Source organism: Vanellus vanellus (assembly GCF_965231255.1).
Source record: "Vanellus vanellus genome assembly, chromosome: 15".
NCBI lineage: Eukaryota > Metazoa > Chordata > Aves > Charadriiformes > Charadriidae > Vanellus > Vanellus vanellus.
Genome location: NC_138920.1, coordinates 10,339,452 through 10,359,519, shown reverse-complemented (window position 1 = coordinate 10,359,519; position 20,068 = coordinate 10,339,452). Strand labels below are relative to the sequence as shown.

The 20,068-nt window shown below is 42.0% G+C and overlaps 1 protein-coding gene across 1 annotated transcript in view; it reads left to right on the top strand.

Annotated features, from left to right (window-relative positions):
- ATP9A (ATPase phospholipid transporting 9A (putative)) overlaps window positions 1-20,068 on the top strand; it is a gene marked incomplete at its 5' end in the record, with an annotated part of 60,529 nt that overhangs the window by 21,625 nt on the left and 18,836 nt on the right. The window contains 11 exons of the mRNA XM_082491084.1: window positions 586-644; window positions 1,544-1,595; window positions 2,166-2,260; window positions 3,507-3,587; window positions 4,956-5,031; window positions 8,257-8,333; window positions 8,948-9,108; window positions 9,875-10,017; window positions 10,740-10,852; window positions 13,620-13,832; window positions 19,195-19,356. Of these exons, the coding sequence (XP_082347210.1) occupies window positions 586-644; window positions 1,544-1,595; window positions 2,166-2,260; window positions 3,507-3,587; window positions 4,956-5,031; window positions 8,257-8,333; window positions 8,948-9,108; window positions 9,875-10,017; window positions 10,740-10,852; window positions 13,620-13,832; window positions 19,195-19,356 (1,232 nt within the window). The remainder of the gene's footprint in view (window positions 1-585; window positions 645-1,543; window positions 1,596-2,165; window positions 2,261-3,506; window positions 3,588-4,955; window positions 5,032-8,256; window positions 8,334-8,947; window positions 9,109-9,874; window positions 10,018-10,739; window positions 10,853-13,619; window positions 13,833-19,194; window positions 19,357-20,068) is intronic.

Here is a 20,068-nt window from a genome sequence, read left to right as displayed (position 1 = left end):
GGCTGCGACCGTCGAGGGGCAAAGGAGAGGTGGTGGAGCTGAGCCAGATGCAAGAGCTGTGGCACGGAAGGGAAAGAGCCTGGTTTTTAAGATGGGCCCGTTGTACTCATGGCTTCCAGGTCTTGGCTTGAGAGTTGAGCTTTAAATTTTCAGACACCTGAGGGAAAGGATTCGGGAGTTGATGGTTCCCTACTGTCATTTTCCTGTTCTTGCTCTGTTCTCTGCCTGATGCTGAAAGTATTTTCAAATTGCTGGGTTAAGCAGTACAAAAAAGAATTTTAAAATCTCGTTCAGAGCTGTCGCTAGAGAGTGACCAGTGGACTTCTGTGTCCAGGGCTGAGGTCTGGAGCTGTTAGGTGAGAGATTTCCAGCCCTTTTTGCAGCCTGAGACCCACAGCTTTACCCAGTGGGACCAGCGGGCTCAGTTAGTCTTTACATGGCAGTGTTGCCAAATTCTTATGATAGAAACATTACCTATTGTCTCCTGAATAGTGAAGTGGAAGGAGGGGAGGTAAGGAGCATCGCACAGCACCCGCAAAGCCCATCCTGCCGCTGCTCTAATGCACTGCTGTCTTGCCTTTGCAGGGACTGTGAAGGTGAAGAGCTCGAATATACAAGTAGGCGACCTCATCATTGTTGAAAAGGTTAGCCTTTACGTGTATCTTCTCCGTGTAAAGTACTTTTTTCGCAAGACATAGAAAATGAGGTATTTTTAAGTGATATTTGTTTCACAATAGGCTTAGAATGTCAAGTGTTGAACACTCATTACAATATTTAATCACTTTTCAGGGTGCCCTCACCAAAATAACATCACCGTCTTTACAAATGAGAGCAGATCTGTAGATATGCGCCTATAACCTAATTTTTCCACTTACACTATAGCAAGATGAAAAGCCTCTCTGATCCTAACTCTGACTGTTAAACACCGGTTAAATACATGATACAAATGCAACATCTAAATGCTGCTTTGTGAGTAAACAACGCAAGTATTGGGAAACACAGTGGTCCATTTGCAGGCACTGGTATGTATAGGTATATGTCCCCCTTTTTACAAGTTTATGTGTGTGTTTTTTTTTTTTTTTTTTTTTTTTATCCACTGATTTATGTATTTTTTCCCACACACTCTGTGCAAGCAGCTATGACCTCTAAAACCATTAGTATGAAAATAACTCTGAACAAAAAAGAGGAAAAGTGGCAGCTGTAGATTCCAGATACACGCTTTCTTCTAGCATGGGACTTCTTGAAAGGAAACCAGCATTAGTTTAAAATTTCTTCATACTTCTAGAGTTACTCACTAGCCCTTTTGTAAACCTAGCTGGTGGGTCTGATCAGTGGGAGCTGGCACCAGTTATTATTCTGCACTTGGAATTCTGCAGGGAAGTGAGTTTAGGATTCAAAGCAAACTGAATATCAAGCTTCAGTTTGACAAAGAAATCCTCTTTCTCCTCCATACCCCCTTTGCTTGTCACGGTGGGGCTGTGGAGGGCGGCTGCACACGCGTGCAGGGGTGTACGCACAATAATGGCCTTTCTTCTCCGAACAGAACCAGCGGGTCCCTGCTGACATGATCTTCCTGAGGACGTCGGAGAAGAATGGTAAACATCTGGAACCAATTGTCAAAATAGCCATTAACCTTTCACTGGTTGTTTAGAGAAAATTATCTTTTGGAAATGTAGAAGAAATAGATAATCGTAAAATTTTAGAAAGACAGGGAATGCAAATGCTTTTGTGGACCGCCACTTTTCGGGATGTTATACTTTGTTTTTGTTTGCTAATCAAAGATCGTAGGGGGTTTAATCCAGGGTAAATCAATCTGGTTGCATAACAGTTTGTGGTTCAGATGTAAATCATTTTACTTGCCATTCAGGTTTGGTTTGTGAAGTGTGGGATAAGGAAATGTTTGATCAGAAGGATTAGAAAACATAAAGACTAATGAGGAGAATATTTCAAATGTCTTAAAGATACGGTGCAGAGTCTTACTGTATTCTGGACTAGTGGAAGGCAATGAATGTGTGATGCAAGAATACAATTCTTATGTTATTAACAAACGTTACTTGAAATTAAATACTGTTTTCAAAGAAAGAAGGGCGTCCTAGATACGATGAGTTATAGATGTACCTAAGACCGCTCTGGAAAGAGCACTGACTGGTGTTGAAAATCCACAGGGTCTTGCTTCCTTCGCACCGACCAGCTGGATGGTGAGACAGACTGGAAGTTGCGGCTGCCTGTTACCTGTACTCAGAGGCTGCCAACTGCTTCTGTAAGCTGCCTTCCTACAAAATACCCTACTTGGCAAACACGCGTACCTGTCTTACCCGAAAAATGTTCAGCTGCTTCCGTTAATGGGCTCTTTTAAGAAACAGGCGAATGCAGCATTGCTGTGCCCAGGGCTCAGTGCGTGCTACAGATTAGTGTTGGCAGCGAAGAATATAAGGCCAAACCAGCTCTTCCCGAGCTCCAGGCAGGATGTCGGGTAAGGTGAAGTTGGGTGTCTCTGTGCCATTTGGCTGTCACCGCAAAGCTGTGCAGATGGGCACTGAGCTTGGCAGCTAGAGAATGACCGTGCAGCAGGAGGTGGCTAATGGTAGGATGCTCCTATTTTCTCTTTCCTCTCCAGAGACCATTACAGTAACTTACTGCAGGATCGGTCTCATCGCAGGGTAGGCACCCTTGGTGGTGGTACTTCTGAAATGCTCCCTTTTGTTCCTTGCGCCTCTGAACATACTGCAGTGCAATTCATGCATTTTCATGAAATGGCTTTAGAGGCTGTTAAGTTTTCATTGCTCGCCTTTATGAAAGGAGGAGTGCCCCCATGGAAGCTCTACTGTATGATCTGAAATAGGCTTATAACCTCCATCAGACATGCTGTTTCCCAAAATTTCTGGCTAAAGTAGTTAGTGTGGGGGTTTTTTGTTTGGTTGTTTTTTGTCTTTTAAAACAAAAACGAAGAGGGGATCAGAGTACCTGCTTTACTCATGTTCTGTCTGTAAAAAGTGCAAGAAGTTTATTTTATACAAAGGCTTTGAGGCAAGGCATTCTCTCCATGGAGCGAATAGTTCATGCGTGTGTAGGAGTCAGCAGTGAAAACACTGCACAGAATTGGCGTTTCTTCTTGTCACCACAGAAATGTTCCTTGTGACACTGACGTCTTGAACTAAATATTGAGTGATAGGGTGTTCCTTGGTTGCCTTGGAAGACTAGTCCAAACCTTCTTTGCTACGAAGTGTTAAGTGTCTTAGGTTGTGTTGATTATTCAGGCTGAAATTTCTTTTATGGGGCACCAACATTTAAGTAACTCCCAGGAGTCTCTCGGGTATCAGTTCAATAAGTACTCTTTAGTGAAGCTGGTATACCAATTTTCTCTTAGACAGTTGGGCTCCAGTAAGTAACACAATTTAGTAATTAACTTGATAAGTAACTCTTACTCAAAGTATTTTGCTAGAAACATTTGTACATTATTAAAATGAGGTTGTCTAACTGTCTGCCAAAACATGTCTGTTTTATAGGACCTCCTGCAAATTCGATCCTATGTATATGCAGAAGAACCCAATATTGATATACATAACTTCGTGGGGACCTTCACAAGGGTGAGTCTTGCTGACATATGCTTGAAATCATATATGTAGTGTTTGCTATGCAAGCCTGCTGAATGCTACCAGGATGCCAGAGTTTTTCAGGAGAAACAGTGAAGTCTGTCTTGCTATTCCTTGTCTCTTCTTTCTTTTTTTTTTTTTTTTTTTTCTTCATAAAATCTAGGAAACGAATCTGGAACAAAAATACGGTTATTGTAGCTTTGACTTGGAGACAATATCATAGGTTGTTTGGGATTAAGGACCTTACTCTGAAGGTATTAGACCAGAACATTCAGATAGAGATTGGTAGTTATGTATTCCTGGTGCCTGTTCAGAAGAAAATCTGGACCACCGTGGACTCTGTAGGACTAAAATCCTTCAATTGTGAAAAGACAGGGGATCTTAGCTAGATCGGGCAATAACAGTCTTAATTCTAAATCGTTTGGGGTTTTGCCTTCAATTGCATGCAACCTATGTGAACTATTATATCTGCCCCCTATTTCAGAGGGCAGCAGCTCAGAGCCACTGTGAAATATCACCATTCAAAATATCTATATCTTTTGACTTGTTGGGAAGATGCATTGCCTACTTGGGGCAAAAGGTTGGGTTGTTTTTTTTTTCTCTCAGTGGGATTATGAAAATTTTGAGAGATTCATCTAATGCCTTTGGGGAGCTTTCAGAGGACAAATGGTTTTGTAACAAATAGGAGACAGTTACAGCTTTTTAGAAGTTGTCTGCGGGTATTTTAATTCAAAATTGTACATTTTCCCCTTTTATCTTTATGTGGCACAGTTTAATCTGGTTTAATAGCCCTGGCATGGAAGAGGAGTTTGGCTTGGGGAGGCAGTTCTTGTGTAAAACCTGCACAGACATTAATTTACTTTCTCATGCAAAGGTACAATCATGTAGAAAAAAATCTTTTGGTGCCTAAGAGGAATCACGCTTTCTTGTAACTGTTCTCTGGTGCGTATCAGACAACTTTCCAGGCACCGCTGAGCAGTCCAAACAGGTTCTCAGTGAGATCTTACGGTAGAAGAAATGCTATTAATCCGCATGAGCCAAGTGAGGGAACATTTTCCTGTAGTCCCTGGAGAGCTGCTGACAAATCCCTTTCTCATTTATGATTCCTGGGGGACTTCAGCAGGCAGAGGTATCTTAATAGATTTTTTTTTTTCCTAGCCCTTCTGCTCCACTGAAATGAAGTGCTCATGTTCTGAACCCAACCAGAGATTTACTTGGGTTTATGAAAATCCTCCATCTTATCAAGAAGCCCTCTACCCCCACTCCAAGCATCCCTCTCCAAACACCTCTGTGTAACTCAGTCATCCACTGGCCTTTTACACTACTGACAAGTTTGTTTGTTTGTTTTTTATCTTGTTGTAGGAGGACAGTGACCCTCCAGTGAATGAAAGTTTAAGCATAGAAAACACCCTATGGGCCAGCACGGTGATTGCATCAGGTAAGATGGAGGCCCGTGTAATTTTTTTTTAAGGGAATATGTTAACAATTTTTAAAGGTCTTTTTGTAATGGAATAATAATCTCTGTCAGTTGGAGAAATTAGCAGTTGGAATGAGGTTTCCCGCTTGTCCTAACACCTCTAGGGAGCTGAGCTGACGTCTAATTGCCTCTTGGACATTCCTAGATGAGAAAGAATTGGAGTGGCCTTTGGGCACTCCTTTAGCATCTAGGACCAGAATAGCACTTAATTGCTCTCTGCATTGACATCCTAATCTGTAACAGAAATGGTGTCAAGTAGATTCTGGTAACAGAAGCTAAGATGAAAGATTTTCAGGTAAGTGCTTCCATTGGGTTCATCTTACATACTTTCAAAAAGGAAAAAAATAAATTCTTTGACAGATTTTGGTTTACATATATAATAAACTCCCAAGGCCTGAGATTAATCAATGCCCTCTTGTAAAGGCTTGTCAAAGTAAAAGCTGTGTTCCTCTCCTGTCCGGTGTGCTTGCAAGGTTTGCAGGGCAGTAGCTGGAGGAGAGTGAAATTTTGTTCTGGGATTGAAGTTGTTGAATGGAGCGACTTCACAGTGTGGTACCTAGGCATACATGAAATTAATAATAATGGGAAGGAACGTGAACTTCAAAAGATTTTTTTTTTTCCGAAGCACTGAGAAGATTCTGATTTGTTCTTTTAAAAGCAGAAAACAGTGAATAAATTTTATTCCTGTATGTTCCTCTCTAATCCTGCTCTTACTCTTCTTTGAGATGTATTACACTGTTGTCACAGTGCTGTGATCAAGGGATCGTAAAAAAACATTGCCCAAATATAATTTAATCAAGTAGATTATGTTTATAGATTAGTAATTGCCATGCAGTAGGTAACCTGTGTTCCCTCCCTCTGAGTGTAGACACATGTGGTCAGCCTGGCAGCTTAAAATACCCATCAGCAGCTTAATGCAGGAGTCTCAGCTCATTCTGCTTTTGAACAAAATAAATGGAGAAATGGAAAGCCATTTTCCTTGTGATTCTGTCCCGTATGGCTCCTCTCCCTGCAGCATGCTTTCCCGGGGGGGCTTTCTTGCCTCTTTTATCGAAGCTTTAATTTGTACCAGCTCTTGAACCGCTGCAGATCTCTCACTGCCGTGGCCAAGCCTAACACGGGGGTATGTTACAGAGAAAAGTCCCATTTCAGAGGGAAATGCTGTCGTCCCTCAGCACACTCGCAGCCAGTGCCTGCTGAGGGTAAAAGCTCTTCCTCCACTGTGCACAGTATACATGTGGGTGCAGACATTTTTCCCCAAAGGAGGACACAGCGCACACTCTGCTCTGCCTGGTCGCTACTTCGGTGCTGTTTAGAAGTCCCGGGTGGTCTCGGTGCCTGTATCGAGGCACGCAGTGACCTCTCTGCCCAAATGTCTGAATCCAGTCCTCCCTTCTAAATGTGAACAAAGTTATTTGTAGATAGACATCTCTTGAGTTCAGTTAATAGGAATAACATTTGCAAATATTTTCATAATTTCACGGAATCACGGAATTTTCAGAGTTGGAAGGGACCTCTAGAGATCACCTAGTCCAACTCCCCTGCTAAAGCAGGATTGCCTGAGCACATTACTGATTGATTGAGCACATTACTCAGGACTGCAAATGGTTTGTGCAGCTGAGTCTGTTTTGAATGGCCATAAAACAATCAGAAACACTTTTCATACATACTAGTGCGCCTTCAAGCTGTTTTCTGGTCCTGGCAGGTTCTTCCCATCATTTTGACTGACTTAATCAATATAATACTCAGTTTTGTTTCTCCATGGCAATAACAAATAGCATGTTGTAGGTTAATTCTGTTATGAAAAAAATGGGGATATTATTTTTCTTCTTCTGTAAGTGAAAGCTGTCAAGTTGTGGTGATGCCATCTCACTGGGGCAGCCTTTGCTTGTAAGATGAAGTAGAGCTATGTGGCTTTTTCCATCTGCTCTAGTAGGAACAGGTCTGACTCTGACTGTTTGCAGTTGATTTGGAGTAGCTGTGCCATCTGCTGATTTGAATTGTGATGATCTTACCACCACCTGCCATCTGGCTCCAGTGATTTGTTGTTGTTTTTTGTTTTGTTTTGCTTTGTTTTTTAAAGGAATGTTTCCCAGCATATTTTTAGAAACCACCTCTTTTGAATCAGTCTAATTTAAAAATAATTCACTTGCATTGTGCTAAAACTTTGATCATTAATAGGAGCAGGGGAATAGCAGAGTATAAAATAGCAATGTATTTGCAGTGGTGCTTTTTTTTTGGTGGTGTTTTTCTCCATTTTTACAGACTCCTAAAATTTTCTAGTAAAAAATCAGACTTTAGCAATAGCAACTTTTAAACTCTTGATGGTAGATAGCTTTTTCTTTGTCTTTTTGCAAAGTCTTTAAGAGAAATCTGTAGCAAACCAGTAATTTATGGTGCTAAACTCCATTCTGTTTCTATGAGAAGAAAAGGGAGAACTTTGTTGCTCTCAGCTCTTTAGAAACTGTGTGACAGAGCATTAAAATACACTGATGGGCTCCCAGCAGCTCCATCTGTTACAGTAAGGTAGGAGTTGATATGATTCGCATTTTGGTGGGAACAGCAATTAGGCAAATACTTGCAGTAAATCATAGATTTTAAAACAAGGCAATTCTGTCTTTGAAAGCTGTTGGAATTCATTGGCTTTACTCTGATTGTGGCAACCTTCGCCGATAAAGAATCGTAGCCCAGAGCACTGATTTGATTTTGACACACAATGAAGGACCACTATCTGGTGTGAGATGAATTTACCCACACCTAAGTGGGACTCAGAGTGGTGGGAGGAAAACCAAGAAATCTTTCATCCTTAGCAACTTTTATTTATAGTGGGGAGAGACAACTGACATCAAAAGGGGGTCAGAGAAAGTCAAGAGAGCAAAGCAGATGACTCCACTTCCCATGTGCGTTAGTTGATGCCGTCTGTGATGCTTCATCAAGTCCAACCATATGGGCAATGTGGTTGAAGACTTACTGCCTTTTTGTGGGATATCTTCTGTTCAAAGTCTGTGTTTTCATACAGTTTATATTTCAGGAACCGGCTTTTTTAATTTCTGGTTGCTGTTGCTTCTGAAATTAGCCTGCTAAAAATCCTTTACGACTGTCAAGCCTTTGGATCCAACAAGTATTTTTATAGAGAAAACAAATGGGGGTTGTTTTTCTTCAGCTGATGCATGCTGTTTTGTTTAGGTACCGTTGTGGGAGTTGTCCTCTACACGGGAAGGGAACTGCGCAGTGTGATGAATACTTCAAACCCAAGAAGTAAGGTATGGTAAGGAAGCAGTCTTATAGTAAATAAAAAGGGGCAGAAATTTATTGCTGGTGGTTTTTTTATTTAAAGAAAATCCTTCCAAATACTATGTGTACACTCTATAGGGACAACCTCATAGAAATAATGATTCGTATCTTCCAGCCTATGATTTAAGGTAGTTACCATAGCAGAACCTATTTCTCCTTATTTTTTTTGGTCCTGTTGTACACGTGTCATCTTACTTTTTTAGGATTGGTAAAACCATTATTTTACATGGCTATAATGAGATAGTCCCAGTTAGAATAGGAAAGCTTATTTTGCTGCATTCTTCTAATATAGCAAAGCTAAGAAAAGATGCAGGGTGGTTTGTATAGTGCACAGATTTTGGCAGTGTGAGTCCTCTCACACCTCTTTATGCATTGCTTAGCTTCCAAAGGATGGAAGTCTTATTTAATAAGTTGGCAACAATACTGCTTATAAATTTAAATATGTTTGTAGTGTTTTAAAAGAGAAGAAGTTGACTAGTGGAGAATGGCTCTTTGGAAATGGCAGTTGATTCCCTTTGTGAATATTACATTGAGCTAACATCTTCTCTTGCGTGTTGTGTTTGAAATGTCTTTATTTCTTTAGATTGGTCTCTTTGATTTGGAAGTGAACTGTCTTACCAAGATCCTGTTTGGGGCTCTTGTGGTGGTCTCGCTTGTCATGGTGGCCCTTCAGCACTTTGCTGGCCGTTGGTATCTTCAGATCATAAGATTTCTCCTTCTGTTCTCAAATATCATTCCCATTAGGTAAGGCAATTGCTAATTCTTCCCAGCAAATACTGTTTCCTTTGCATTCTCCTCCATGCTTCTAGTACGAACAAGCACATAAACTTATCTATTCCTCATTTGACAAGTAAGCAAATCTAGAAATAGAAATCAAATTACTGTTCAAACATAAGAATTGCTTTGTTATTTCTTCTGAATTTGTTTAGCATATTCACCCGTTCACTGACTCTAATGACTGTGGATTAGTCATTTAAGGCCCTTTCTCTCAGTGTTCAGGCTGACTGGTTACTTTGATAAAAGCAGAGCAAAAAATGGAAAAGGAGAGATATTTATACAGCATGTAGTATAATAGGGCCCAATTGCCTTTTAGAGGGGACTGAAACTTTAATATTTAATTGCATTATATTAATAAGTAGATTGTTACTTTCGGTATAGGTCTGGGATTCACTTCAGTTCCATTTTTAACCTGCTGTCCGCCTATCAATCACACTGCCCTTACTTGTCTGTGTCCATCTTCCCCTCAAATTATATCTGTTCTTCTCAACATAATTTTATCACCTATCTTCGAATTACAGTACCACTGCAGCAATGCGCAGTCCTCCTCCCCGTTTGCCACCTGACCACTGACTGTGAATATACTTCTCCCAACACACCCTCTCTGGCAGCTCAAGTTCAGCGTGGGAGACATGCCGTTTCAGTGCGCTGTGGCAGTTCATAATGGTTTTTTTTTTCCAAAGTTTAACTGGAGATACATTTGCTTTTTCTTTTTCCCCTTCCTCCTGCATAGTTTACGTGTGAATCTGGACATGGGGAAAATTGTCTACAGCTGGGTGATCCGCAGAGATTCCAAAATCCCCGGGACTGTGGTTCGGTCCAGCACTATTCCTGAGCAGCTGGGGAGGATATCCTATTTGCTTACAGACAAAACAGGTATCTATGTAGAAAATACAGTTTTGAGTCATGGTATGTTGTTGTTTGGATTCCGTTACATTTTTGGGCAGTTAGAGAGTATAATGTATGATTTATTTGGACTAGAAGAAATATGCATTTCCTGTTACTTTGATATGATTTGAAAAAAAATTATGGTTTTTTTTTTGTTCTGAACGCACTATAAGTAAGATGGGATAGGAATATTACACTACTTCAAAGAAACACTTAAAGTGTGCTATTAAACTAAAAGCTGAGGGTAAAAATAAAACTAAAAGCAACTTTTTAGAGTTAGTTTTCAAAGCCAGATGAAGATGGCTTACACACATAGGCAGAAATGTACCATCAGTCTGCTGCTGTTCTTACACTTTTAAAGTTGAGCTTGAATTCAGAACACCTAAGCTGTAATGAAAAGCTCAGTCTGACATAAAATCCTGGCCCATTGAAGTTGTTTCCAACTGCCTGCAGCTCCTACTGTCATCAACTTTGGGGTGAATAATGTCATTCTTGTTTACTGGCATGGTAATGTCCATCACTCCTTCCTGGGAGGATCGGCCTTCAGGTTTGTTAATAGTGTCTTTTTTGTTGACCTGAGCCTGGTACAGTGACTGATTCAACTTCTGGGCTAGTTTCTCCTGGATTTGGGATACAGCAAGGACCAGAACGTGTGCTGGGGAATAGGCATCTTGGTGCCCGCTCCAAGTCTGATGCTGCTTCTGTTACAGGAACTCTTACACAGAACGAGATGGTCTTCAAGCGACTTCACCTGGGAACGGTAGCTTACGGCCTGGACTCCATGGATGAAGTACAGAGCCACATATTCAGTATATACACACAGGTAGAATTAAATTGCATTGCTTAACTCTTTGTTCACAAAACGGTTTTCAGGGTTACTGGGCTAATGGTGAATTAGTGTGGCAAGAATTTGCCTATTAACGTTTTGGAAAACTCTGAAGGTCATTGGATGCTTAATACATAAATATTATCATGATTTCTTATTGCATTCGTAGATTGTTTCACATCCACCAGTCTTTAACTGCCACAGCACATGCATGGGTCTGTAAGTGTAAGCGTGTGTATATGCCTGTGTTGCTGCTGAGGTCTGATTGTAAAGTAACATACTTTTATTTAGATATTCACCATTTACAGCAACCACAGCGTTTGCTTTGTTGAAAAATTGGCTCTGGGTAATATTTAGTGGATTAAGTTCCTGTTTGAAACGCTGTGTACTGGCGCAATAAAAAATGAAGAGGAACCATTGGTAGTCAGTGAGCAGTAACAGAGAACAGTGTACCGGTATCGCTGTTTTAGTCCTGATGGTGAAAAAAGAAAATGGTAAAAGTGGGATTCTTTCAGTAATGCACCACTGATCTTGTATGGTGCATCACTGATATCTGCTTTGAGAACTGTCTACACCTAAAGAAGGCAGCAAAGTCAGTATGTGAAGTATAGAACAGGAAAATCCTGGTTTTGGATGTCTCTCCCTTGCATTCCTCTTTCAGTATCACAGGATGAGCCAACATCTAAAAAGCCTTCGTTTCTCTTCTTAGACTTTTATTTCAGTTTTGTATGATAACCAGGTAATGCTATGTGACTTGTCTGGGTCAGCAAACTGTATTCATTAGCGTGTTACCAAGGACAAGGTGCTTATGAATTGAAAGTTCATATAAAGACATGCACTTCCTTTGTAAAACAAAGGATGAGGTTTTATTTAAGAATACTACCACCTTTAAAAAAAAAAAAAAATAAAAAATCAGCTGTCAGTGGCTGATGTTCCAGCCATCCCTCCGAGTGGTACTTTAAGATTTAAGACTTAAGAATTGTCACTAATTACATAATCATGGAAGCATTATTTTTCATTTTCTGTTAATAACTGTTCTCTCAGCTGCAGCTAGATAAACTTTTTTGGTGACTTACTGACAATTAGATATTTTTTTTTTTTCTTTTGTGAATTGTGATTCCGCAGATGTTAGTGATGGGTTACTACTCCTGTGTCGTATGTCAAGCATTTTAATTTCTCAGTAGTTGTGGAATTGCTTCATTCCTACAGAAAGCTCAGAAGTTGTTCTCGAAGTGTGTGTGCTTCTCTTTGGGCGTGCACACCCAATGCAGTGAACCGGGTTTTTCATGTCACATTGTTTTTGCTTTGCTCGAGAGATTTTTAGACTGAAGTGCTCTTTCTATACCCCCCACAAAGTGAAACACGAAGCCAGCATTCTTGTCTGGAAAAGGGCACTATGTACTGTAAATAGGATTTTTATTTTTGGATTTTGTTCATGGTGGTAAAGATGCACAGCGGGTTTCCTTGACCTCAGCGATCTGTTTGGTGGCGTAGCTTTTCCCTGGACAGACTACAATGTGCTTTTAACTAAGCATAATACCTGGTATTTTGAGTAATTATCTTTTTCATTGGCATGTGTCTTGTGCAACTTGTAACTCCTCTAGCTATCTCTGTCTTTCCCTCCTCTGCTTTCACAGCCGCCTTAGCATCTGGTTCTTCTCTTGCGGTTGAGACCCTTAGGTGACTGAACTGTACTTAAAAAAACAACAAACAACCAAACCCCAAAAAAACAGACTTCAAATCTATCTGCCCTTGTTTTGTATGCAATCTCCAGAGAAAACTTGCCTACCGGTTAATTATTTGCCAAAGTATTCAATATTTGTCAAGAACCTTTTGGTGACTGTGAGTAGTCCAGTATGTGACTAGTGCTACATGTCAATCTAAATGCGCTTCAGCTGGGGGTTTGCTGGTGTTTGATTTGGTTAAAGCCTGTTGCAACAGTGCTGATGAGCAGCATTGTTAAATTTAAAGATCTTGCGTGTCCTAATCACTTGAGTGTGGAAAACAGCACGTGGAATTACCCTGCTAAAGGATATGTCTCATAAAATGTTTATCATTACCGAGTGAGATTCCTTATAATGAGAAGCATTTGCTGACAATGATTCATTTTGAACTGTAGTTCTTATTCTTTGCTCTTATTTTTACCATGTTGTGGCCTTTGACCTGGAAGTGAAACTTTTGTCCTCTTGACACTAAAGGTTAACAGAGCAGGAAACTAGATCACTGTGTGTCCCTTCTTCAACCAGGATAATTTAGTAATTGTGCAATTATCTGAAGACTCCCATTCTGATACTAAAAATAGTATTAAAAATTAAATGAATGTAATTAAGATTTTCTAGGTCCATACGAGTCATCTGTTTTCTGGTTTTGGCAATTATATTCTTTTGCACGTGAAACTCTATTGACTCAATTTTCGAATTTTTCTGGTCTTTTGTGGAGCAAAAAGTGGCTTCACTGAGTCTTCTGATTTTGGTCTTTTACCAGTCGGTGTTTGGTGGATCTGCAACAAAGGGTCTTTCTCTCAATGTACTGTTCCAAAAACTTTGGTAAATCTTTTGGGGCACTTTACTCCACCAGTAACAATGGCAAAGAAGTTGCATTATGCTGGGCTGTGTTCCCAGCGACGATCTGAGTTAAGGCGTCTCATTCCTGGGGGGACAAGACTCTGCACAGCTGCTGCATAGATGGTCTTCACTGATGTAAAAACTTAATTACTTTTTTTTTTTTCTGCAATAAGACTTTATTCTGTTTCCTTTTCCATAAGCAATCTCAGGACCCACCTGCTGTGAAGGGCCTTACCTTAGCCACCAAGGTGCGTAAGACCATGAGCAGCCGAGTGCACGAGGCGGTGAAGGCAATCGCACTGTGCCACAACGTGACTCCGGTGTATGAGTCCAACGGGGTGACGGACCAGGCTGAAGCTGAGAGACACTATGAGGACTCCTGCAGGGTGTACCAGGCCTCCAGTCCTGATGAGGTTAGTATCCATTTGGGTGTATGAAAACATAAATATGACCTTGCTTGTTGCTGAAAAAGAAAAAAATATTGTTTGGTGAAAGTACTCCAGTCCAGTGAAGAGGATAGTATTTTAATGCGTTTATTGCACTGATAACCCATGAATAGACCATAAGTGCCCTCTCAGCTGATATACTTCAGCCAAATCTGCCTAAAGCTACAGAGCTACACGGTCACTAGTACCTGGCTGTTGTATCAGCCTCTGCATCGTGGAATTTTGCTCATTTTCTGCACTTTTTGTCCAGGGTATATTTTGCAGTTCAATGCCATGAATCCCTCTGATCACATTTGGTAAATTATAGGCAATTTTGTCTTGTTTTGGAGAGGGCCAATTTGTGAGAGGGGGTTTGAGCACTCCCACAAGTCAGCTGGTCCCTGATCTGCAAGGTGTTCGAACTTCCAGACCAAGTGAAAAGTTGTAAATCCCGCCGGGTAGCACTGTTAAGCCGGGACATGTCCCTTCCCGTGCAGATGGGACAGACCTGCAGCCTGAGTTATTTCCGCAGAGTGAGCGAAATGCACAGGAGTTTGTCTCGGAGCAACGCTGTGCCCTGCCAGTTCTCTGCCGGCACCCGTTCCAGCCGGGGCTGCACAGGGTGGTACAGGAGAGAGAAACTTTCCTGCGAGTCTCTGGAGAGCTGCAAACTTTTACTGAACACTCGTGAGATCAGGTTCGATACAGGACTTAATCTTAAAGTACTCTTTGCCACCCTCTGCAAAACTTGGAAAACCTAATTGGAGTGTTCTGTGACGAAGACAGGAGGAATAAAATATGGTTTCATGTATTGGTTGTGCTTCTTGGATACATCATCTTTAGTGCAACCATGGTAAAACAATTTGTTTTCTCTTAATTTGTACAATTATGCTTGCTCTGTGCCATTGAAAGAGACTGAAGTTTGAAACTTCCCACAAGAATCCTACTGATGTTATGAGATCATGTCACCCATTCGACTACATTTGAAGTGTTCTTCCATTTATTGCCCCAAATGAAACAGATTTGCCTCTGATAATAACTTTAACATCAAAAGAGAAGCTGGCGTTCCTCATTGTTAGAGGCGAGAAATTGTCTGCAAAGAAATAAATTTATTCGTTAGCCCGGCTATGTGAGGACTCTGTAATTGTTGGATGTATTAGTATGACTGACGCGCAGAGTTAGTTTCTACATTTCAAGTACATTCAAAATATTCCCTGTAGTGTTTTTCTTCTCAAGTAGGCAATTCATTCATTTCATATCATGTGTCTGTATTATACAAAAGCTGCATCTTTGCTTTTTTCCCCCCCTCCTCCACTGATGTGCCCACCGTGGCAACAAGCACTTACTCCTCCCTGCCCTTGGAGCCGGTGAGCAGTGTGCCGGTGTGTCCTCTCCCACCGCGTAATCGGGGTCAGTGTTTTGCTTACTTGCTTTTCTCCTCTAATGTGTTGCGCTCCCCTGTAAAGGCAGCTTACAGAAATCAACTGCCTTTAGATTGAAATAAGTTCGGAATTATTTCCAGATGGGAATTTTTATGATCTGCGTTTAAGATTTTTTTTTTTTTTTCCTAAAGCATTTACTGGCTATTTTTGCACAGATCCTGTGTTTATTTACAGTGATGTTTATATACAGTTTATATACAGTGATGTATAGTGAAGTCAGTGATTTTTCTTTTGCTTTTTCACTTTATACTGTTTTGTCTTTAAAATATTTATGCAGCAATTTGTCTCAAATACCCCAGGGATTATTGTTTGTTTGTTTTACTGTAGCATGATAACTTATCCTCCCAAGATTATTGCATAAATTCTTTTTTCCTTTCTTGTGGTGTCTCAAGTAGAGAATTACAGTGGGTTCAGAAATCAGATATGCTTTGCTGCACTGAGGAAACCTTGTCTATAGGTCTTAGATATACAAATATCATTTAGACATGCTCTGTGTATGTCATACTAGATGGTACAAAACGCAGGATCAGCACAAGTCGAGTCCTTGAGGAAAGAGTGATGCTGTTAAATAACATTCCCTGTAGGGGAATGGCTTTGGACTCCTGTTAAAGCCAGCCTTTGAAATCCTATATCAATAAAATATTGCCATGGCAGGGAAGGTCAGTTTATGAAATGAGTACAAAAACTTGTATTCTCTTTACTTTAACAGCAAGGGTAATTTCTACCAGTTGGCATAGGATTCATTTCCTGTAACAGAAAGCAGGATTTCCTAAATTTGTTTCCTGTGCACGCTGCCATTTAGAAGTCTTGAAGTATCTTTATTCAGATATCGGTTACAGCCTTGGGGCTCTGCAAGCGTGTCAGTTGTAGCCATACAGTAACTAACGGGGGAAATGAAATAGATATAATCTGATCAGAGATAAGAGTGCCTGGGATTCTTGGGCAAACAGTCTTTAACCCTGACAGCCCACCACAGCTGCCAGGACATGAAAGGGTGCACCGATCAATTGGTTTCTGCCTGTTGTGTATCTGCCTGGACAACCCTAAATGGGACGTTTGTAGAGCAACTCATGGCACAGAAGGATCGATTTGTCTCTTTAGGATGAAATTTATTAGTTGATACCCACTTCAGTGGTGGCTTAGGTAATTTAATTGTCAGAAAGAGCAAAGTTTGGGGGCTAGTGTGCCGAGCTGCTGTAGCTGCTCTGCTTTGTAGTGCTCAGTTCTGTATCTCATTTGGCCTGGATGGAGCCACAAACTCTTGGAGTGCAGTCAGGGACTTTATTGATTTCTCCTCATCACTGCTCATGGGCTCTCTTGAAGGCGTATGAGGAGTTATAAGCCTGCGTACATCTCCTCGATTTAAGCTGTAAATGTAATTTTGCATCTTGAATGTTTCTCATCTTTTCACTGTGACTGAGAGCACCTCCGGTTACCGTTTGCATGGTGCAGAGTAAACCTCTTCTGTCTGGCACCGAGCCGGGAGCACGCTCCCCATGCCGGGGTGCCCGGACCCTGCCCAAGAGCCATCAGCGCTTTGTTGTTGTCCACCGGTGGCGCGGCGCTTCCCAGAGGCCGGGCCCATTGTGCTGCCTATTGAATGGGGACGGTAATTTCAATGCTTTTAGTACATCTGATAGGAACACTTCAAAATTATATCACTTTCCCTCTCAGTAATTATTCATTAAGTACTGTAGAGGCTGGGAAGTGGCCTGTTCAAAGGGGTCAACCCCACTTCCCCCCCGGTGCTGAATGCGCTTCACCTGGAGGGCCATTAAGGGCTGACAGGACCCACGCCTGCTCCGGAGCGGCACGGAAAAGGGGGATTTCTTTCATTATTCTTCCCCTTCCATTGACGTACCTTTTTGTGGTCTCGGGGCCAGCCGAAATGACTGGCCTCGCGCAATGCAGGGCAGCTAGTTTGAAGCGTGCCATGTACACGACGTAGCGCCTCTTGACGTGCTGCTCATCTGTTTGTTCCTCCGCACAAGGCTTTTCTTTCGGGAGGTTTAAATGTTTCCTGACATAGGGTTTAAGGGAGACGCTGGCAGGGAAGGAGGGAGGAGGTGTCTGTGAAAGAAAGTCGCAAAGGAGATGCTTTAACGGGCTGAGCGGGGAGCAGAGATTTGTATCTCCAGACATTTACAGGTTACCAAGGTGGGGAAATCAACAGCCAGTGCTGCGCACGCTGAACATCGTGTAACATCGTGCTGGGAAAAAAATCTTGATAATTATTTATTAACCAGAGTATTAGGAAGCCAAGCTCCATCTCCGCTCCTGGAGACTGTTAGGAGGATTATCTAACTGCACACTTTAATGCACTAAGGATGGCTTGAAGAAACTTTTGAAAAAGATAAGCTTGAAAGAGTCTTTGAGTTGTTGTAATCTTTGTGAGTAAGCCTGCAAAAACTTGCTAATATTAAAACAAATATTGATTCAAGTTGATTTAAAGGTCTTTCAAGGCAAAGCCAACTCAATTTTTTTTTTTTTATCTGGTGATTTAAGACTACTTTATGAAAGGAAAAATTTATTTTAGGTTGTCTTTTAAGCCTAATTGTGGATGAAAGGGAGCTGAGTTAACATAAGATTCTCCAGTTAGACCCAATTGTATCAATTAATCTAATAAAATCTTGACTCAATGCAAGTATTTATAGGTTCCATTTTATCCATATCTCATGTATGCGATTTCCCAAAATAAATTCCATTTTTGTCTAAGGTATTTGTGGTCACTTAAGGCAGTAAAGGCAGAACCTGAAAGGCACAAAGGATAATTAACCTTCAAGTCAGCAGCAGCCATGTCCCGAGCACTCTAATGCCTTTGAAAATGTCTCTGTAAAATACTTACAGTATTTCGTGTCTGTTTGGAGAAAGTACCCCTTGATCCTTTCTGGAGGCCAGTGATATATGGGCTCATGTCAGCTGCTGCTCCCATCCATTACTGGCAAGACAGCTTCTAGAGTTAAACCCCCGTATCTCAGCAGGCTCAATCTTAGATGGATGTGTCAGCTGAGGTGGGGGTTCTGGGGCATCGTCAAGGAAGTGAAATAAAGGCTTTGGTCTTCTGTCATGACTCTGGTTGTAATCTCGTGAAAACCTGTAAAGAATTCAGTGTTGTGAGTCGTTAAATACTAGAAGCTACAATCAAAATGATACCTGCAAAATTTCATTTAACTGAGTTCTGGTGTGTGCCTTGAAAAATCTGGGGTTTGTTTTGGGAATTTTGTTTTGTTTGTTTTAATGTTTGGGGAGAAGAGGTTCTCTGCTAAAGCGTGTCTGTGAGCCAACCTTCAGCCATCTCGCTGATCAGTACAGAGGCTGAAAGTTGTTGATGAGTCAGTACCGAACAGCATATAACACAGAGCTCATTTGTTTGTTTGCTTTTTAAATATGAATTTTTAATGTGCTCTGCATCAGTGTTTCTGGCTTTGATACTGTAAATCCAGGGTGAATGCATCGTTTTGAATTCTCGATCCCATAAGCAGCAAGCTGGGAAAGAGCACATTCATAAAGTAAGTATTTGTAAAGAGATTTACCTGATGTGCCCAAGCAGAGGTTCGGGCACCCCAGGCCTGGGTGGAGGGCATTTGTGCCTGCCCTTGCGGAAGGGTTGTCCTTCTGGACGTGGCAGTTGAAGGCAGGGAGCCAACCATGAGACCATTGAGAGTGTAGGACAGCCAAGCAGTGGAATCAGACAGGAGCTGGGCTGCCCAAACCCCGAAAATGCTGTTAGTAAGCTTCTAATTTTGGGAAAAGCCCACAAGCTATCTACAGGAGCACCTGTGTATATGAACAGCTCACTCTATAGCTCCATTAATGACTAATGAACTTCTTTGCAGCCCCCACCCGCTGTCCCCTCAGGGGAGGCATGGTGTGGGTTGGCCGCCCTCACCATGGCCTTCTCTTCTCAGGTGGCCCTGGTACAGTGGACAGAGAGCGTGGGTTTAACGCTGGTGGGCCGAGACCAGTCCTCCGTGCAGCTGAGGACACCGGGTGGCCACATCCTGAACTTCACCATCCTTCAGATCTTCCCCTTCACCTATGAGAGCAAGCGCATGGGCATAATTGTTCGGGTAAGTGGCTCTGGGTGAGCTTTCCTGTCTTTGTCCATCTCCTGCTAGCGCAACGTGAGACACATAAAACATTTGTTCTCAGCTGTGCTGTTCTTCCTGGCTGAGCTTTGCTGTCTCTCCTACCTCAGGCTATAAGCTGGTTCTCTTGTTTTGAGCTAAATAGCACCTCATTGCTGGGTTTGTTCAGTGACACGTCCTTTTCCTTGGCCACCTTTGGCAGTAAGTGCTGTAGTGCCCCAAGACATCTTTGGTTTATTGATCTTTGGGCCCTTGTTCGAAGTAACAAGGAGCTGAAGCTTCCAGCTTCCTCCAGCTGCTTCTTCCCGCTCACACGTTTAATTCGTCGCGTGCTGTGGCGTGGGTTTGAGCTGTGCAGCCCCCCAGTCTGCACACACCAGCTCCTGAAGGGCACTACTGGGGCAATGTCAGGTTGGGGACGTGTGTGTGGCCAGTCCCTCAGCCAGCGCTGCCACCGTGATAGCACGTCCTTGGCAATGCTGTGGAGCCTCCAGGATGGCGCTGGGAAGGAAGAGGGAGCTCGAGCGTTTCCCTCTGGCTGTGAATCCGAGGGCCCTGGGGATGCTGGAAAATGCTGGGAGAGGATTTTTGCTACAAGTGCAAGGTAGAAGGGGACATAGGGACTGGTGGGGCAGAAGAAGAAAGCTAAAGTGTGAATGTTTCGGCTGTCTGTGTGCTGACCCAAGGCTCAACA